Genomic DNA, 17,653 nt, shown 5'->3' with positions numbered 1-17,653 from the left:
AATTTTGAATCAGAAATTTCACAATCTTTACCATAAACATGACAGGGCCGTTGGAAGCATCACAAAAACTGCATATTTACTGAGTCTATTTCAAGTCTCAGAATCCCAAAATGAATGCTAATGATAAAAGGACAGACAGATTAGTGGTAGAAAAAGAAAGCTAAATTACTGCTGTAGCTAGATGTTTTATGACATTATTTATTGTATTTTCGCTATAAAACAACTAGATAACATGTCCATAACAATTTATGAAAACAAAACACGAAAAAAGCGAGGTGAAGACAAATGAACTACGCCTATGATTTCCTCACAAATACTCAAAAGGTACAAACCACTGTAAACCACAATCCACACAGGAAAGGGTCCTTCTGGTTTTGATAACTGTCATTTCCCCCATATTGTAAAGGAAGTCCTTTCTACGGCAATGGAAACTAAAATCTTATTTAATAAATGTTGATCTCTTTAATTTAGCTGTGAATAGTACTTCTGGAGTTGTTAAAGTAACTGGTTACTTGCAAATACTTAACCGTGGCATCCTCGCTCTTGGCTCGATTTGTTGGTCTGTCCGTAATAAACAGCAGTCGAAGCAGTCGTTGTAGTGGCGTACCGAGAGGTTCGATATCGTTTACATCGACTGTCATACGGAGGGAAGTCCCTCACATCACGGGAGTATTTTGGCATTTCTAGCGCAAACCCTGTGACGGGGCTGCCGTGTCCTGCTTCAGCATGGTCTTCGAGTCTTTGGTCAGTGATCTCCTAAACAGGTTTATCGGAGACTATGTGGAAAACCTCGACAAGTCGCAGCTCAAGATTGGCATTTGGGGAGGTAAAGTGCAGAGGATACAATAAGTGGCTAGCTGGATAAATAAAACCTCGCAAAACGCCTCGGTAAAATGGTGTAACGTTAAAAAAAATCATTGTCATGTCGGGTTTAAACGTACAGTAATTTCGTTTGGTGTAGACTGTAGCTACCGGGTTAATTATTAGCAAACTAACGTTAGCTGTGAATAAGCGACATGGAAGGGTTCTCTTAGGTTGTTATTGGTTGATAACACGTCATTCATTAAATTAAAACGCCTGCCAGCGCCTTCTTCAGTGGCGGTTGGGTGGGTGACTCAAGTCATAGGTCTGCTGTGTGGTTTACGGTCAATAAAACCAATACTGCAGCAGTTTTATATGTCAAGTAGGAACAGTTTGTGGTGGTGCCTCTGGAAATGGCTTTCTTAAAGTGAACGGAAAGTGATCATTACCCCCTGCGTCATTCGTCCATGATAAGCTTGCTAACAGTTGATCTTTTTGTATACGGCTCTGTTTTGTAACTGCGCTGTTCTGTTTCAGTTCGGCGTGCACAGTGCTGTAGTATTGAAAGCAATTTTAGACATTAACAGAATTATGCATGCTTTAAATTATACCGCTTTAATGTATTCAGTCACACACACCTGTCAGCTTTCTTTTTCGTGAAGACGTGACTGCAGAAAACTGTAAGAGGAAGTGAATTGAGTTACCCCATATATAGGTTAAATTTCTTAATAAGGACTAGAAGTGTTTTGTCAGAATGCCATCCTTCTAGTATTTTTTTTTTTCAGCTTTGTATTGGTGTGAGTACTTGTCATCCTGTTCTTTGTAGCTTTAACCAAATATTTGCATTGCAATTCTTAAAGTAAGTGGTTTACCCTCGGATTAACAGCAGACATATGGCACTCCCTTAGGTCTTGCTATTTAGAATCTCGGTCCAAGGTTTGTAAGGTGTTGTTTCAACCAGATTTTCAAGTCTACTTACCAAATGTAGCCTAGGCATACATTCTTTGACTACGTTCCATTACTGGTGCGCTGCAGGAAATTACTGTGAATTGTCTGTAGCTGGGTAATAACTAGCAAATCAATATTTGTAATTAATACTTGTCAGTTGCGAGGAGGGACGTGTGGGGCAATAGTAAAGTGACCAATCAGACAGCTTTTAAACAGGACAGTCTAATTGGCTTAGTCCTTTTCAAACACCTGTACCCACACCTACTCACGCTGATGTGATTAACACCAGCTGCAGTTTGATCAAGGCCTTAAATGTTATTATGTTGTTTGTCTCATCCATTTACTTAATTTGTAATATGTACATCTATGTTCTTAATATGATGACGTTTAAAATGTTTATAGGTAATGTGGTACTGGAGAACCTGAGAGTAAAGGAGAATGCATTGGTAAGTGCGGTTCATTAAACAGTTCAGAATAATCTGGAAGAGTAACATTCACTAAAGCTTTGTCATATTATAAAGCAACAGTTCCTGGAGAGATTTTTAGCACTTTGGCCAGTGAGAAGCTGGTGTGTCAGCTAAATCCTCTTAGGTGCTAAATCTGATACAGTAGGTGATGAACCAGGCTTAGTGGTTTGGTCTTCAAATTTGCCTTTTACGTAGATAATTAATTAACATGAAAATTTTAGTTGTATGAACTATAATGATTAGGAACTGCTTTCAGGTTGTTGCCTAGTAGTGCATGCATTTAGTACTTTATTAGTTTGCTAGAGTACTTTGAAAGAGTATCTTGTAAATAGTATTCTGTGGTTGTGCCTGTTTTGTATAAGCAGATATGCTTTTTTATTAATGCCAACACACAAATGACAGGCAAGTGTTTTTAAGCAGTGTTTACTGTCTCTTTCAGAGTGAACTGGATGTACCATTTAAAGTGAAGGTGGGGCAAGTAGGTGAGAACCAGTTTTTTCATCAAATACTAGAAGGTTGTCAGAAATAAGTTAAGAAAACAGGCATCACACAGATAAAGCCCATTTTCTTGTATGTGCATTCTTAGTCTGCAGTCATAATCTTGTAATCTTCTCTCAGAATGATATATGACAGATTCTCTTTCCTGTTTTCACTTTTTCTGCTGACTCATTTTGGCTGGTTTTGTGCAGGAGATTATAGCTGCCCTGTTTACTAAATACATGGTGATAGATTAGGCCCATAGACTAGAGCTTTTTTCTAAATAATCTTTTTGGGATTTTGATCCTTCTGTCCAGCAGAGTTTTTGTAAAATATTAACACGCTGTATCAGAGCTGCCATGATTACTCAATTAAACTTGATGATCTGCATTTATTAGTTAGCGATGATTATCAAGGTATTCTTTTTATTATTGAAATTGAAGACTGTCTGTGTATGAACTAAAAGACTCGTACCCATACTACATATACCATAGGTAAGAATGCAGTTTTTCTTAATAACTAGATCTAGACTCACCAGCTTGGCAGATAGGTCATAGCTTTATAGGCATTTCTTACAGACTAAACAGTAATCTTCTGAGTTAGGCCTATGCTTAAAAGCATAAAACAGAAACAAAGAGTCATACTGTGTAAATGTAAAGCATAGAAAGCGATTGTAACAGCAAAAAAACAACCTTGTTAACACAGTGGCTGTGGAAACACTGTTGCTTTTTGCCATTATAATTACTTTATGTTCTTTACATTCATGTAGCATAAATTTTTCCTCACCTAAAAAATTAAGTTGCTCAGCTTCTCTCCATGTTTCACATTCGCTGCAAATATCACAGCTAAAAGATAAACTAAGGAGTATTACAATATTGTCATGAATATAGGACAGCTACACGTCATTATGTACCAGTGTGTGATATAAAAACTTTCATGTTATGAGTAGTCTCTGGTTAAGCTTTTCCCACTGCTGTACCAATGCTAATTCCGGCTAGCGTTGCTAATATACTAATATAACTGGTAGTGACGGTGAATTGCTGTAGTTAAACGATTTGTGTTATTTTCTTTATTTGATTGTTTTACCTTATTATGAGGTATAAATAGTAACTTTACTGTAATAATAGATACAGGGTGTTTTATTCACCATACATGGGGAGGAAAAACTGGCTAGAAATAGGTTATGTAAATAGAACAATTGAACTATGACAGTACTGAGGCTAACTAGATCAAAATGTGATATAGCCTATTAAAATCATTTACACACTGTAAAGCTGCAGTCGTTACGAACATGACAAATATTTGCCTGGTGAAAAGCCAGTCTAAAATTATAAACGTTAATATTTGACCTCCAATTTAAGCCACCCATAACAGACTGAATAAATGTGTTGTCCCAGAAGCTCTGGTAAAACCACTACTGTCTTATATAGTTTGGATGCATTTTAGAAATAGACATTACTCTTTCTAGAAGTAGATGTTTTACAGCAGACCTTTTGTTAGGGTACCAATGGTCACTCAAAAGTCAACCTGAAGTCAAAAGGAAGCTTTTTTTCCCTGTTATGTTCCTAGTCATATTAAGCATAAATGGTCATAAACTGTTTTCCCTTAGAAAATCACCAGTACTATTTTATGTTATAATGATTTATAATATGTACATAACTTCATAACTACCTCTAAACTGTAGGCTACATAACATTTACATAACTTAATTTGTTCTAGGGAAACTAACCCTAAAGATTCCCTGGAAGAACCTATACACAGAAGCTGTGGTTGCTACCTTAGACGGTCTGTATCTCCTTGTAGTTCCTGGAGCGAGTGAGTATTTCTTTCCTGTGCCCTTTTTGGGTCTGTGTTATTGTGGCAGCAGTAAACTGATATTGTGGGACCCAACCCTTTTTTTACCTTTAAATAAAGGTTTTACATAATCCACAGTCATTTGTAAGAGGAGAATGATTTGTACTTGTATAATCTATGAGGGCTATTTGGTGCACTTGAGAAAGCTTTGCAAAGACTGTTAGACACAGACTACATGAAGAGAGGAAAGCTATTAAACTGTTATTTAACCCAGCGCTGGGACTAAATGTTACAAAGTTTCACTACATAATGTAGGGTTGATTAGGCGTTGCAGTCCAACCATATCAGTGCTACTTGGAGAACTAGGTGACATTTGCAATGCAAATGTACAAAATTAGAGAATTAAAACAAACCTACCTCATTTACTTAGACAAACTTAGCTATCAGGAATGCTCGACTTTATAGGCTGTCAAGTGATGACGATGACAATGTTTCTAAAATGTACTGTAATATATTTTTATTTGTGAAGCTTATTTGCTTCTTTCTAATTGACATAATCTTTATGATTTGTGTTCAGTTTCCAGGTGCATGAATTTAAGCTGTTGTTATTGTAAAGTCTTTCTAACTTAAAATATTATCTTGATGATGACAACCAGCACACATCTTGCCATTATGCGCATACATAGTTACTTTTTTAATTGTGTTATTTATAGGTTTTACAATCTTTATTATTGCACTTGATTTCAGGAAATCTTCACTTTAACTATTCAATTATTTTGGTTCAAATTCCAACCTTGTTTATGAAATAACTGTCTCTCCATTTACATTACAGTGAAGCAAAGGCCTTGCCAAAGGGCTTACTTACTGTTGGGCATTTTGTTGGTGTGTTGCCAAAATGCAAGCAAGTTCAGCTGTCCAGGCTGAGTTCTGGGCTAGTTTTCTACTAGTTAGGAAAAGTCTTATATTGTTTTGGAAAAAGTGAAACAGTGTAAACATACCCTGCTGATTTCTCCTCTGTCTTCCCAACGCTGATTTTATCATGTAATGCTGCAGTACATTTCAACAATGGCTGCAACCTGGCAAAACTTAATTCTTATTTGAATGAAGTTAAGAAAAGCCTCTTCGTGCCACTGCAGCTCTGACAATACTCTATAATAATCAGTGGCTGATGAAACAAAAGTTTCTTTGTTCTGCTGTAATATAAATGCAGAGTTGAAAGAAACCACTAAGTATGACTTAACATGCATTTTCTATTCAGTATTATATTTCTACAAAGAAATACTCAAACAATGCCTTTGGCATTGCTTTGTGTCTTAAATATTGTAATGTTACTGTCTATTGATATGGGTGAAATGGAATGGCCTTTGTGTGGGCAATACAGGTGACCTAATGTGACTCATTAATATTAGTACTCATTAATATTAGTGCCTAGTATATTAGATTGATGCAGTGCTAGCAAACTAATGCAGTACAAGCACAGAACTTTGTCTATCGACTGAAATGGATGTATCGACTCATGGCATACTCCAGTTACTGTAAACAGTTAAAGATACATTTTCAATTATGTTTTTTACATGTTCCAGCTGATTGTAAATCATTTACCACTCCTTATAATGGTAAGACTTGTACAACGTGATATGACTTAGGGTGGTGGATGGGGTCCAGGACCAATCAATTACAAAGTGATTACCAAGTGGTGCTGTTTCAATTTTTTTCTGTGGTCTACTTTTTCCTCACCATTTTCAAAATGGACTTGTTCATTACTTTTATTGTCTGGGCCATGCTTTATCTTTTGTTTAAATTTGTTAGCTGTTTATCAACCCTTGTCAAAATTTCTTTTGTGTGTTAACTTTGTGTGAATGTTTCAGTGTGTGTAATCAGGTGTCATATTTATGTGTCGTTGAAATGCGAAGTTGACACGTTTTATCCGTCTAGTAATCTCTTTATGTAAAGGCAAATTATTAGCCCACTTAACAGACTTGGGTCAAATATGTTGTGTAACATTTATTTAGAAAATACACGTTAGATCATTTGGAAATGTCATGTATTTGAAATATTTGCATTGTTTAAAGGAGTCAAAAACTTGAAAAAACTTGTGGGAATATTGTAGTTGGCTGTAAAAATGTTCAACACTTGTTCACAGTTAGGAGCATATGCAGTTAATTTTGTGCCAAGTTTCAAATAAAATAATAAAATAAAACGATTTTTTTTTTTATCATTTTATTTTTCAGGCAACTTGGAATAAAAATCCTTATCCAAAGTCAGGTCTGATCAGTCTGTGTACTCCTATAGAGTGCATTGTAAAAGACATGAACTGATCCCAGATCAGTATTTGTACTATGAAAACTTCGATAAATATGGACAGATGATAATTAAAAACGTAATTTTTCAACAAAAGTTCCAGCATGGCTGGTCACTAGCAAAACCATTAAATGTTGTGCTTTGGATGCTGGTATGCTGGTCTGTAGCAATCGAAGTTAATATGCTCCAACAATATATCACCAACAAAATCAGCATATGTTATGTTGTAAAGCTGGTATACTGATCAACCAGTGTGACCATGCTGGGGTGAATAGCTAACCAGAACCAAAGCAGCATAAACCAGCATAGATCAGCTTAGATCAGCATGAAATGCTTGCTGGTCTGTCCTTTTTTTTTTTGGATGGGAAGACCCACATCCTGTTAAATGTTCAAAAAAGAAGCACAAGAAAGATTTCAGAAGCAAGAGCGACTCTATGAGCAAAAGCATAGACTGGCAAAATGAATATTAATTTTAAATAAAAAATGTGGTAATGAGTAATAATCTTTTTAAAATATTAAGTTGGATAAAACCATCATTATTTGTATTTGCAATATATTTTGGACATTTTAATGCTTAATATTTAACACACGGAATATATTACTTTTTGAAACTCGAAAAGCTAATTTAAAAGGGGGTCAGCAATTTTTTTTTTCTTTTATATGAACAGTTTTGTGACTAGGCTGATTTAGTTAGATTTCACCATTCACAAGAACAGAGCACATTGTTCTGTATTAGGTTTCAGTGTTTCCTTTACAATAAAGCAATCCATAATTAAAATGTATAGAATATACAAAATAGATTGCAATTGCACACAGGCAGGCACTTAACATTAGTAGCTGACATTGAAAGCTTACATATGGGCAGCTTTGGCTGAATAAAGCTCATGGTCGTTGTTTCCAGTAGTGTACATCCAAAATTTAGAGCAGATTGCCTTGTTTAAAGCATAGACACATAAGATTTGAGTGCTTCAAAAAGAAAAAACTGCATTGTCACACTTTATTTTAATAGTCCTCTATAAATTATCTACAGATGCTCAAATTGTTAACTATTGAGTAAGTTCAGTTGATTTGTCAAAAATGTTAGGATTAGGGTTAGATTAGGGTTAGAGTTCCATTGCATTTAAATAGATATTTCATTGAATTGTTGCGTATTAGAAATTAAATAAAATTAAATCAGTGTTATTTAAACCATAGCATTCACTGAACAATTGTTTATTTGTAAGTTAACAGTTAATCAGTTAATCATTTACATTCCAAATCAAAGTATTCAGAATTAAGCAATTGAAATATAATACCCTTTTCCAAAAAAAGTTGGAATGCTGTGCAAAGTGTAAATAAAACAGAATGCAATGATGTGCAAATCATTTAAGCCCTATATATAATTGAAAACAGTACAACATATCAAATGTTAAAAAAAGAGAAATTCTGTTGTTTTTTGGAACATATATGTCCATTTTAAATTTGATGCCTGCAACACATTTCAAAAAAGGTTGGGACAGGAGCCACAAAAGACTGGTAAAGTTGGGTAATAGTAAAAAACACCTGATGGAACATCTCACAAATCATTAGGTTAATTGTCTCTTAGTACAACCAGTTTCTCAACATAAAATAGAAAAGAACTTGTGGATTTCATCATCTGTGGTACATAATATCTTTAAAAGATTCAGAGAATCCCAACAAGTCTCTGTATGCAAGGGACAAAGGTCCAAAACCAGTATTAGTTGGTTGTGATCTTCGGGCCCTCAGGCGGCACTGCATTAAAAACAGACATGATTCTGTAGTGGAAGTCACTGCATTGGTTCAGGAACACTTCCGAAAACCACTGTCTGTGAGCACAGTCTGTCACTGCATCCACAAATGCAAGTTAAAACTCTAAAAAGCAAAGAAGAAACCATATATGAACAGGATCCAGAAACGCCGCCGCCTTCTCTGAAATTGCCCGATCTCATTTAAAACGGACTGAGGTGAAGTGGAAAAGTGTCCTGTGGTCTTTTTAGAAATCATGGACGCTGTGTCCTCCAGGTTAGAGGAGAAGGACCATCTGGCTTGCTCTCAGCGCGTAGTTCAAAAGTCAGCATCCGTGATGGTATGGGGGTGCATGAGTGCGCATGGCATGGATAACTTGCACATCTGTGATGGAACTATTAATGCTAAAAGATGTGTACAGGTTTTGGAGCAACATATGCTGCCATCCAGATGACATCTTTTTCAGGGAAGGCCTTGCTTATTTCAGCAAGACCATGCCAAAGCACATTATGCATGTATTACATCAACATGACTCTGTAGCAAAAGTAAACGTATCTTGGCGCTAAACAGACTGTCAAAAAACAGTAAAATTTCTCATTTGTAACATTTGATATGGTGTCTTTGTACTATTTTAAATTAGATATAGGGTTTAAGTGATTTGCACATCATTGGTTTTCAAATATTTAGTTAAGTTCAGTATTTGACCCAGGTCTGCAAGCTGATGACTCACTTGTGCACACACTTCTTTGGTGCTAATCATGCATGCTAAATGATGACAGTGGAGGATCTTAAGTGAAGAATCAAAAGCTGAAAGCAGGGTTTGTGTATGTGTATGCGTTTGTGGTGTGTACAGAGAAATAAACAACTGCAATAACATGCTTGTTTCCCTCAGGGTTGCATTATGGAACTGGATTTCTTTAGCACGCTTCACTTAATACAAACAGTGTTGGACAGTGGCTCCATTGTCCTGCAAAGAGACCTTGTAGAAACGCCAGTATTGATACTACAAAAACAATGTTAGAGTTAAATTGATTCTTTATCTGTGACAAGTTTTATCCTAGGCAGTCCCTGCCATTGCCCAGTCTTCTGGCATTACTCTATTCTAGATGAGTCAGAAAACCTTAAGACAGGCAATTGCAGAGGGTAGTTCTCTGGATCTTTGGTTGGTGTTGGCTGACTGCAGCCTTCTATTTTTGCCAAGTAGTAGAATTTCACAGGTTAGGAGAGACAAGGGGTCTTTTTTTTGGTTGTTTTTTTTTCTTGCATTGTAATGAGCAGATACAATCAGGGAATTCAGTATTGGACAGAAAAGAGGAAGAATTCTCCCTCTAATCCATGTAGTTGTGTGTGTTTTTGTTTGGGCATCTCAGGGATTGGGAGTATGACAGCAGCTGCTCTACTCAGTGATGCGTTAATAGTTACTGTATTAATGAAGCAGATGGCTTACAGTGCCCTGAATATCATGATCAGAGTGCACTTCACTGCTCCATAATTAAAGTTAAGTATATCGGCATTGTAATTGCAAGCATGTTGTGGGTATCCCTCTCTTTCCTGTTCTTTATCCTTTTCCCCTGTTTCTGTGCAATCAGATGGCCAATTGATAAAAAAATCCACTGTTTTTCAGACTCTGTGGGTATGAGGACTGTAGTGAATGTGATGGATCTATATTGCTAACTGTCTGTGTGTGTGTGTTTGTTTTGAAGCTATTAAGTATGATGTGGCTAAAGAGGAGCGCTACCTGCAGGAAGCTAAGCAGAAGGAGCTGCAGCGCATTGAGGAGGCCCTGCAGCTGGCAGCACGAAGAGGTAAGGTTTTTAGTGATTGGTCTATGAATACCATATCTCCTTTTTTCTGTACCTCAGAGATCATATCATTATATTATTCAGTATATTGCGTAGTTTGTTTATTATACACAATCAGTATATAATACGTAAGTCACATTGATCCATTTCGGTCTGTGAAGTTAAGTTGCCGAGAGTGTTTTAATATCTGATGGACATCAGCCTCTATGCTAAATTTGTACTTGTACAGTGGATGATATATTGCAGTTATATTGCTACATATTGTAATTGCAATATGCCTTTTAGTAAGTTACATTTGCAGAACTTTGATGGGACAAAGATTGGCTTGAATTATTTTGACCAAAATTATTTACATTTGTTGGACCTTGTGAATGTGTTGATTCATCAATTACAGCACATTTACAGTAATCATCCTTCCACCAATCTGTCTATCCATCCGTCTATCCTCACTCTCTCCTGCTAATTATTGTATATATATTTGCTTTGTGCTGCGCTGCCTGGCTGCAGACTCTCAGGTGGGAGAGTTTGTGTTTAATCTGGAAAGTTATGTCTATAAGGATGCCCCAAGTGGTACGTACAGAGCTTTATCCATGTAGTGCTGTAGTTTATATAGAGATTTATGAAGAGTAAATATTCACATTAGTGTGTCCAATAAATTTATAATTTTTGACTTATAAACTTTTTTTCTGCTTCTTTTATGTGTGTATGCATACATGTGTGCCCACTTGCTGTTTTGTAAGTTTTTTGCGTGTGCTTTTTGTCCATGTGTACTTACACAGGCGTATGAATGATCTTAGCGTTCTTCTGCTTTATTGACTGTTTTCTTTCTCCCAATGCTGCACTCTGTAAGACAAAGGACGTAAATATAAAAAGCATAAAAAACCCTTTAGGAGGTCTAAAAAGCATGACCAGAAACCAGGTAGGTGTTCTGGATTTACTGCTGATGACTAGCTCTCCTACTGTAGCCCAGAATATGACTATATTGTTAGTAGTTACTCTGAACTCCTTGAATGGCAATTCAGTGCTTGGTGTCCGTGTATTCCTCTGTGAATAAGACTACAGTGAATGACTGGAGGTCAGTTTTTGTACTGAAGTTTTTGTTAACTCATTATTTCTCAAAACTTCTTTTGTAGAAAAGCCCCAGGAAGAGAAAAAAGACACATTTGCCGAGAAACTGGCCACACAAGTCATCAAAAATCTTCAGGTCAAGATCACCAGCATCCACATCAGATATGAGGACGATGTAAGTACTGTGTATGTGTGTGTAGATGTGATCTATCAGAAAGACACACTTACATAGGTTTGTTTGAATGCAAGGGATGTGTTAATGTACATGGCGTGTGTGTAATTAGTAATATACTTACTAACTTCAGGTGTCGGACCCCGAGAGGCCTCTCTCCATGGGTGTGACGCTTTCCGAACTCAGCCTGCAGGTGATATCTTTCTCACATACATACTTCTTTGTTTAAAACTGCAATCCAATATATTTTTAAAGGGACGTTCTAGCCAATGAAACCACTGAAAATTTTAATCATTGTTATGTCTGTTGTAAACATGTTTACTTGCCTCCTATAGCAGTGCCGCAGTAATCTCTACAGTGAGACTTTCTGGTTTAAAGACAAGGAAAACCCCCATTTGTTGTTGTGTTTTTAAGGTGGGAGGAGCTTTTGAAAAACATCTGCTGCTTTAGGGGTGGATTTTTTGGGGTGGGCTATTTTTAAATATTATTTATTTTCATTTGCTGGTGAGTGCAGAAGGAAAGATTAGAGAGTAGAGATTGAGTCATTGTTTTCTTTGCTGTTTTTTTTTGATGACCGAAGTTACAATAATGCTGACTTGGTTGTGTTTATTAGCCAGATTATCAGATTAGTGCCTTGGTTAGCAGATAGATCAGTTAAGCATTGCAGGGATTCCCAATGGGTAATGCATGCTGGGTATTGTAGTGAGAAAACATTGATCAATGTTGATGAACGAAAAACATAAAAACGCTTTAAAATCGTAAATACTCTCTGAGGGTGAGGAACATATGCTCCACTACAAAACACTACCTAACTTGACAAATAATATATTGAACTCTAGCTTTAGGTCAGATGACCCCTTAATACTGACATTTTATATATTTCTCCGTTCCCAGACAACAGATGAGAACTGGAGGGCTTGCATTCTCAATGAAGCTGCTAAAATCATCTATAAGGTAAAACAGGGTAAAGAAATAGCTCATGAAAATCTAATTTAATTGAGAAAATAATGTATTAGCTAACACATTTGTGTGATGTCAATCACTGAGTTTCATGTATTATCAGTAATGTTATTGGTTTCGGTACGTTTGGTTTTTTTAGTCCGTTTTGTCTCTTCTTTTCATATGCAGTTGCATATAAAGTATTTGTAGTTTTTGGTTTGCAAAATCTCAAGTGTGTGTGTGTGTGTGTGTGTGTGTGTGTTTGTGTGTTTGTGTGTGTGTGTGTGTGTGTGTGTGTTTCAGCTGGGTCGGCTGGAGTGTCTGTGTGCCTACTGGAACGTTAACAGCCCAATCTTCTACCGAGGCTCATGGGAGGAAATATTGGTAGTGTTTTCTCTCCTGTTCTTCTTTGGTTGTCTGCAACCAATACCAATTGCTTTCTCACTAAATATGACTCCTGTTTGCTGATAATAAAGTATCTGTAAGCAAGAGAAGACTGTGTCAGAACTGGATGGTTCTGTCATAATACCAAGCCTGTCTTTCCTTGCCTGTTGTATAAGCAAGAATTACCTTTGTCATATTACATTGTCAGTAGTCTAAATAAAGTGACCTTGCTTAGGCTAGAGGAAAGATTTCTTCTTCTAAAACACTAGAAGTCATATTAGCACACACAGAAGACAATGTTTTTATGATTATAAGGCTAATTTGCATGCAGGGCCAGCATGTCCTTAAGTTACTTAATGTAGCATGTTCTAACATTATTAGATGATACATATGTGTGCAGAAATCTTGTGTTATGCCCAGTTTCAGATTTAGTTTCCAAAACCAAGTGGTGACTCATCCTAACCATAGTACGCTGAGTTCTGTAGATGTGTTTACTTTGCAGATATGTTGATTGAGAAAGTGCTCTTTTGCATTTTGCAGCACTAAAATGACTGATCTGACCTGTCTGCATCTGGGCTTAAGAACCAAAGTTGTATTAGCTGTGTAGATAGACTGTAGCCAATAAAATGCGTAATATGATTGCTCTTGTATACATGGGTGGATTGCACTGCAGCTTGCTTGCTCTTACACTTCCGCTCTCAGTTTTTCTTTTTCTTTCTTTGTTTCTTTCCTTCTTGCTTTCTTTGTTGCTTTCTTTCTTCTTGCATTTTTCATTCTCTGTTTGTATGTGGGAAATTACTCTGGAAGACAAAAGTGCAGATATGCTTCAGTCTGATAGTTATGTGATGATTATCTGGGAGGTGAGAAGTCCAGTAGAAGAACAGGGGGCTATAATGGGAGAAATCTAGATTGTGACCATTGTTTTGCTAATGTGAAAACTTGAATGACTAGGTTTTTTGGCCAGTAAACAAACAGCACTATAATGAGTTTTGTTGAGCAAAAAATAGTCTAAATAAGATCTCCTCTTAATCTGCTTTACTTCTCCTAGATATGGTTAAGTCATTTTTTAAATTTGTATGAGGATTTCTGAAATCCTGAAAATCAACACATGAATTTTTCAAGTTGATCAAAATAATGTCCCCAAGATGGCTTAACTCCTTTGTGTGTAATTCATCTCGCCCATGTTTTAGCTGAATAATAGTTACTATTTTGTTCTATAGATCTCTTCTACAATCGTTCAGCAGTGTATCTGTGTAGAAGAAGACCTAATGCTTTTCTTAAACCTTTTTCAATTAAATTTTTATGTTGATCTCCTGTTGTAGTTATAAGAGAAAGAATTCAGGTATAGTTGGATATAGCTAATATTTTCATGTTTGTTGTATATAAGATACATCAGTGTAAATTTATTATTACTAATGACTGCAATAAATAATTTATACACCAAGCAATTTAGTTAGTTAAGAGTAGGCTGTGGTTGCTAAGCAACGCAACAGTCAAGGATTAATACATGAACAGCATGACCGTTTGAGAAGGGTTTGGCTGCAGACTCTACTGGACAGTTTGGTGTTTGGTGTGACTATCTGATTTATATTAATTATTTTGCAGTCAGCATACATTAGCAATTTATGATGATGCAAAGCCCAAAATAGCAAAACATTTAGCTTGTTATGTTCTTAACAACAAATCATTATATAAATGAATAAAGTAACTTAGTAAGGGATATTTTCCCTTTGAATTCTTTAGATGTTGAAGTCTTGTGAGTAAACTTGCCTTTTACAAAAATAATTGTTAGCAATTCAACAGTTAAAAAACATTGCTGAGCTAGCTTGTATTTAATGTGAGACCAAATATTCTCTGTAGGCGTTAAATATGGATTCTGAACAGCCCAAAACTATCAGTAAAAAACAATATATGTTTAACTTTTTTTGCATGGGAATACATAGAGTAAACTTGACAAGAATACATCCTAATAAAAAAACAAAGATAATTAATTGAGCAGCAAAGTAAGTTACTGTTCTTGCAAGCAATGTCTGTATTAGATTCTGCTGAAAAACAGTTTAGAAGAGAGCCTGTGGTAGTTTGAAGGATGAGACATAGTTGCAGTAGAATAGTGAAAAATACAATTTGTGTTTTTTTGGCCAAGAAAATTGAGGAAAAGGGGACTAATCTCTCTGCAGTTCACTTTTAGAAGGTTCCATGTTTAGAAGGTTAAAAATGTGCGTTCATGGGTGATTTGATTAAAATGACTGAACGGCACATTTGTTAGACACAAAATGAAGTTTTGAAGCAAGTTTTTGCAGTGTTCTTCTTGTTTATAAATAAGCTAAGTTTATGAAACTCTGTATGTGGAGCTTATCTGAATAAAACTCTTTTTTATATTTTTCAGGACAAGCTGAAAGCAGGAATCAGCACCAAAAATGAGGAACTGAAAGACTATCAATATAGTATGTTTTACGGAACTTTTAAATTGAAGTGATTTGTATTGTATCTGCCATTGTCTTGCTATAGGCACAACAGATTGCAGTTAATTACATTTTGTGAAGAGCTATGAATCTACTATATGCTGTGTCTACACTAAAGGAAATTTTGACATTTAAACACTGCAAAACTACAGTCGTCTGCAAACCCCCGATCAAATTATATGTTTTGTTGTAGTGAAAATAAGTACACATCCTCTACAGGGAACAAGCTTAAATATGGCATTTTAATGCAAATTCTAGTTTTATGTTAGAGTTTTGTATTGTAAAAAACTATAACTTTTGCACAGGCCACATATTCTGTTTTATTGTTTTCCAGTATGTTAAATTTAGCACATAAAAAGTGTGCAGAAATATGTGCTCTGTAGTGAATGTTATTTTCACTTAGAATTTCAACAAAGCATGTAATTTAACAGGGGCATCCAAACTTTTTACAGCACAAATCCACATGCTGTTCAAAAGTTTGAACACATTCAAATGTTTGGAATCACTGTTTTCAGTCCTTGACCACCGTTTTGTTGCACATAGAGTACTGTGCAAAAGTCACTGATTAGCCAAACCAGATATCTTCCTGATCAAATAGCTATTGATAGGCATTTTGTTACAAGAAGTTCGTTAGTTAGAGGATAGTTGCAGTTTATTACTTAATTTTTCCTTTTTCAGTTTTTACCGCATCATAACTACTTCTTCCCAAATACTCAAAATACTTCCCAAAATACTTTGCACTGTGAATCAATCATTACTTTAAATTTTTTTGTTTAATTTGTAACATTTCAGTCTGCATTGTATGTTATTATTGAATAACAGTTATTAATATGATGAGTTATTCCAAACTTCAGAATGATAGTGTAGTTTTCAAGTTATATGTACACATTGTCTAACTGCAAAACTCAAGTGGTGACTTCTCTCAGATAGATTATGAAAAGCAATTGCCTTGACCCATTTGTCATATTCTGGACTTTTAGTATTACTTATCGATAAATGATTAAAATAGACCAAAATAACTTTCTTGTAAGTTAGTGTTTACATATAAAGGCTCATTTGTCCCTCTGTGTTGTCCCACTGTTTTACTTATCCTGAATGCTTCTAATTTTCTGGCAGTTCTCCTTTGGGTTTGAGAGGTGTTTAAAATGCTGAATGTGTTGTTTACTCTGTAATGGTACAGTACTATAAAATAATTTTTCTTTACAGTTTTCAAACCCATCTTTGCTTCTGCCAAGATGTGCATCAATCCAAATGCTGAGGTTGAGTTGAAGTCACCCAAAGCAAACCTCCACCTGGAGGTGCAGAACATTGCTATTGAGATGACTAAGCCACAGGTACTACTCCATGTCCACTGCCATGCATACAGATCACACTCTTTTTTTTTTTTTAAATCACATGAACACATCACATGAACGTAAGTGACTAAGACTTGGAGAACAATTTCGTTTCTCTCCGTCATATATATGTATTTGATGGAGGGCTGGTCAAAAATGGGGGAAAAACATTGAGAAGTAGCTGATTGTGTGTTTGGCTCTTTTTACTAAAATTAAGGCAATTAGGCAAGTTTTGCACATTTTTGTACACCTCTTAAAACCATATCTACATTATCGGTAGTTTTAAAAGCAGGTTTTTGGGAGACTTCTTTCAACAAGATTAGCAGTTATATTAGCTAGATGGCAGTGCAGGCCCCAAACACATGTTGAAAGAATATTTGTCAGCAGATTAATCTATTTTGCCTCTGGATAACATTTTCTTACAGTACTTGTCTATGGTTGATCTACTGGAGTCCATAGACTGTATGGTGAAAAATGCTCCCTACAGAAAGTTCAGACCAGATGTTCCCGTCCACAAACATGCCAAGCAGTGGTAGGTACTGAATATCCTATATGCTGACTGATTAGTTCACAATGACCTGTTGGTTGTTTATTTTGTTTCATTTTTGAATGGTGTGATTGGCAGGTCCTACTTTTATTATTATTACTATTATTTATAATAATTATTATTAATATTAGTTTTCATGTGCTGCATACTGATTCTGTGCTATAATTGCATTCCAGGTGGATGTATGGCATCAACAGTGTGTTGGAAGTGCACATCAGGCACTTCAACCAGATGTGGAGTTGGACCAATATCAGAAAGCACAGACAGACATTGAAAGCCTACAAAGCTGTATACAAAGCCAAACTGACTCAGGGAAAGATCAGAGAAGACACTGAAAAACAGATCTTGGTACTGAAAGCATAAATATCATGTTTATATATGATTATACATATGTTAATAGATGTACAGTAC

General features: G+C 35.8%; 1 protein-coding gene across 5 annotated transcripts in view; it reads left to right on the top strand.

Moving 5' to 3' along the window:
- The first annotated feature begins 588 nt into the window (after window positions 1-588).
- The window catches only part of vps13c (vacuolar protein sorting 13 homolog C), an 85,561-nt gene continuing 68,496 nt past the window's right edge, over window positions 589-17,653 (top strand). For 3 of the 5 annotated variants that reach the window (XM_036586525.1, XM_036586524.1, XM_036586527.1), the window contains exons 1-13: window positions 589-826; window positions 2,152-2,195; window positions 2,656-2,698; window positions 4,413-4,508; window positions 10,238-10,339; window positions 11,470-11,579; window positions 11,710-11,769; window positions 12,471-12,530; window positions 12,819-12,899; window positions 15,286-15,343; window positions 16,568-16,695; window positions 17,121-17,227; window positions 17,419-17,590. In XM_036586525.1, coding sequence (XP_036442418.1) covers window positions 727-826; window positions 2,152-2,195; window positions 2,656-2,698; window positions 4,413-4,508; window positions 10,238-10,339; window positions 11,470-11,579; window positions 11,710-11,769; window positions 12,471-12,530; window positions 12,819-12,899; window positions 15,286-15,343; window positions 16,568-16,695; window positions 17,121-17,227; window positions 17,419-17,590 — 1,161 coding nt within the window. In that variant the 5' untranslated portion in view covers window positions 589-726. Of the gene's footprint in view, window positions 827-2,151; window positions 2,196-2,655; window positions 2,699-4,412; window positions 4,509-5,711; window positions 6,104-10,237; window positions 10,340-10,843; window positions 10,907-11,192; window positions 11,256-11,469; window positions 11,580-11,709; window positions 11,770-12,470; window positions 12,531-12,818; window positions 12,900-15,285; window positions 15,344-16,567; window positions 16,696-17,120; window positions 17,228-17,418; window positions 17,591-17,653 lie in introns of those variants that run through there. The other 2 variants (XM_036586528.1, XM_036586526.1) reach the window with 2 other exon arrangements.

Source organism: Colossoma macropomum, unplaced genomic scaffold (genome assembly GCF_904425465.1).
Source record: "Colossoma macropomum unplaced genomic scaffold, Colossoma_macropomum, whole genome shotgun sequence".
NCBI lineage: Eukaryota > Metazoa > Chordata > Actinopteri > Characiformes > Serrasalmidae > Colossoma > Colossoma macropomum.
The sequence above is the reverse complement of the archived record's forward strand: the minus strand, read 5'-3'. Positions and strand labels throughout refer to the sequence as shown.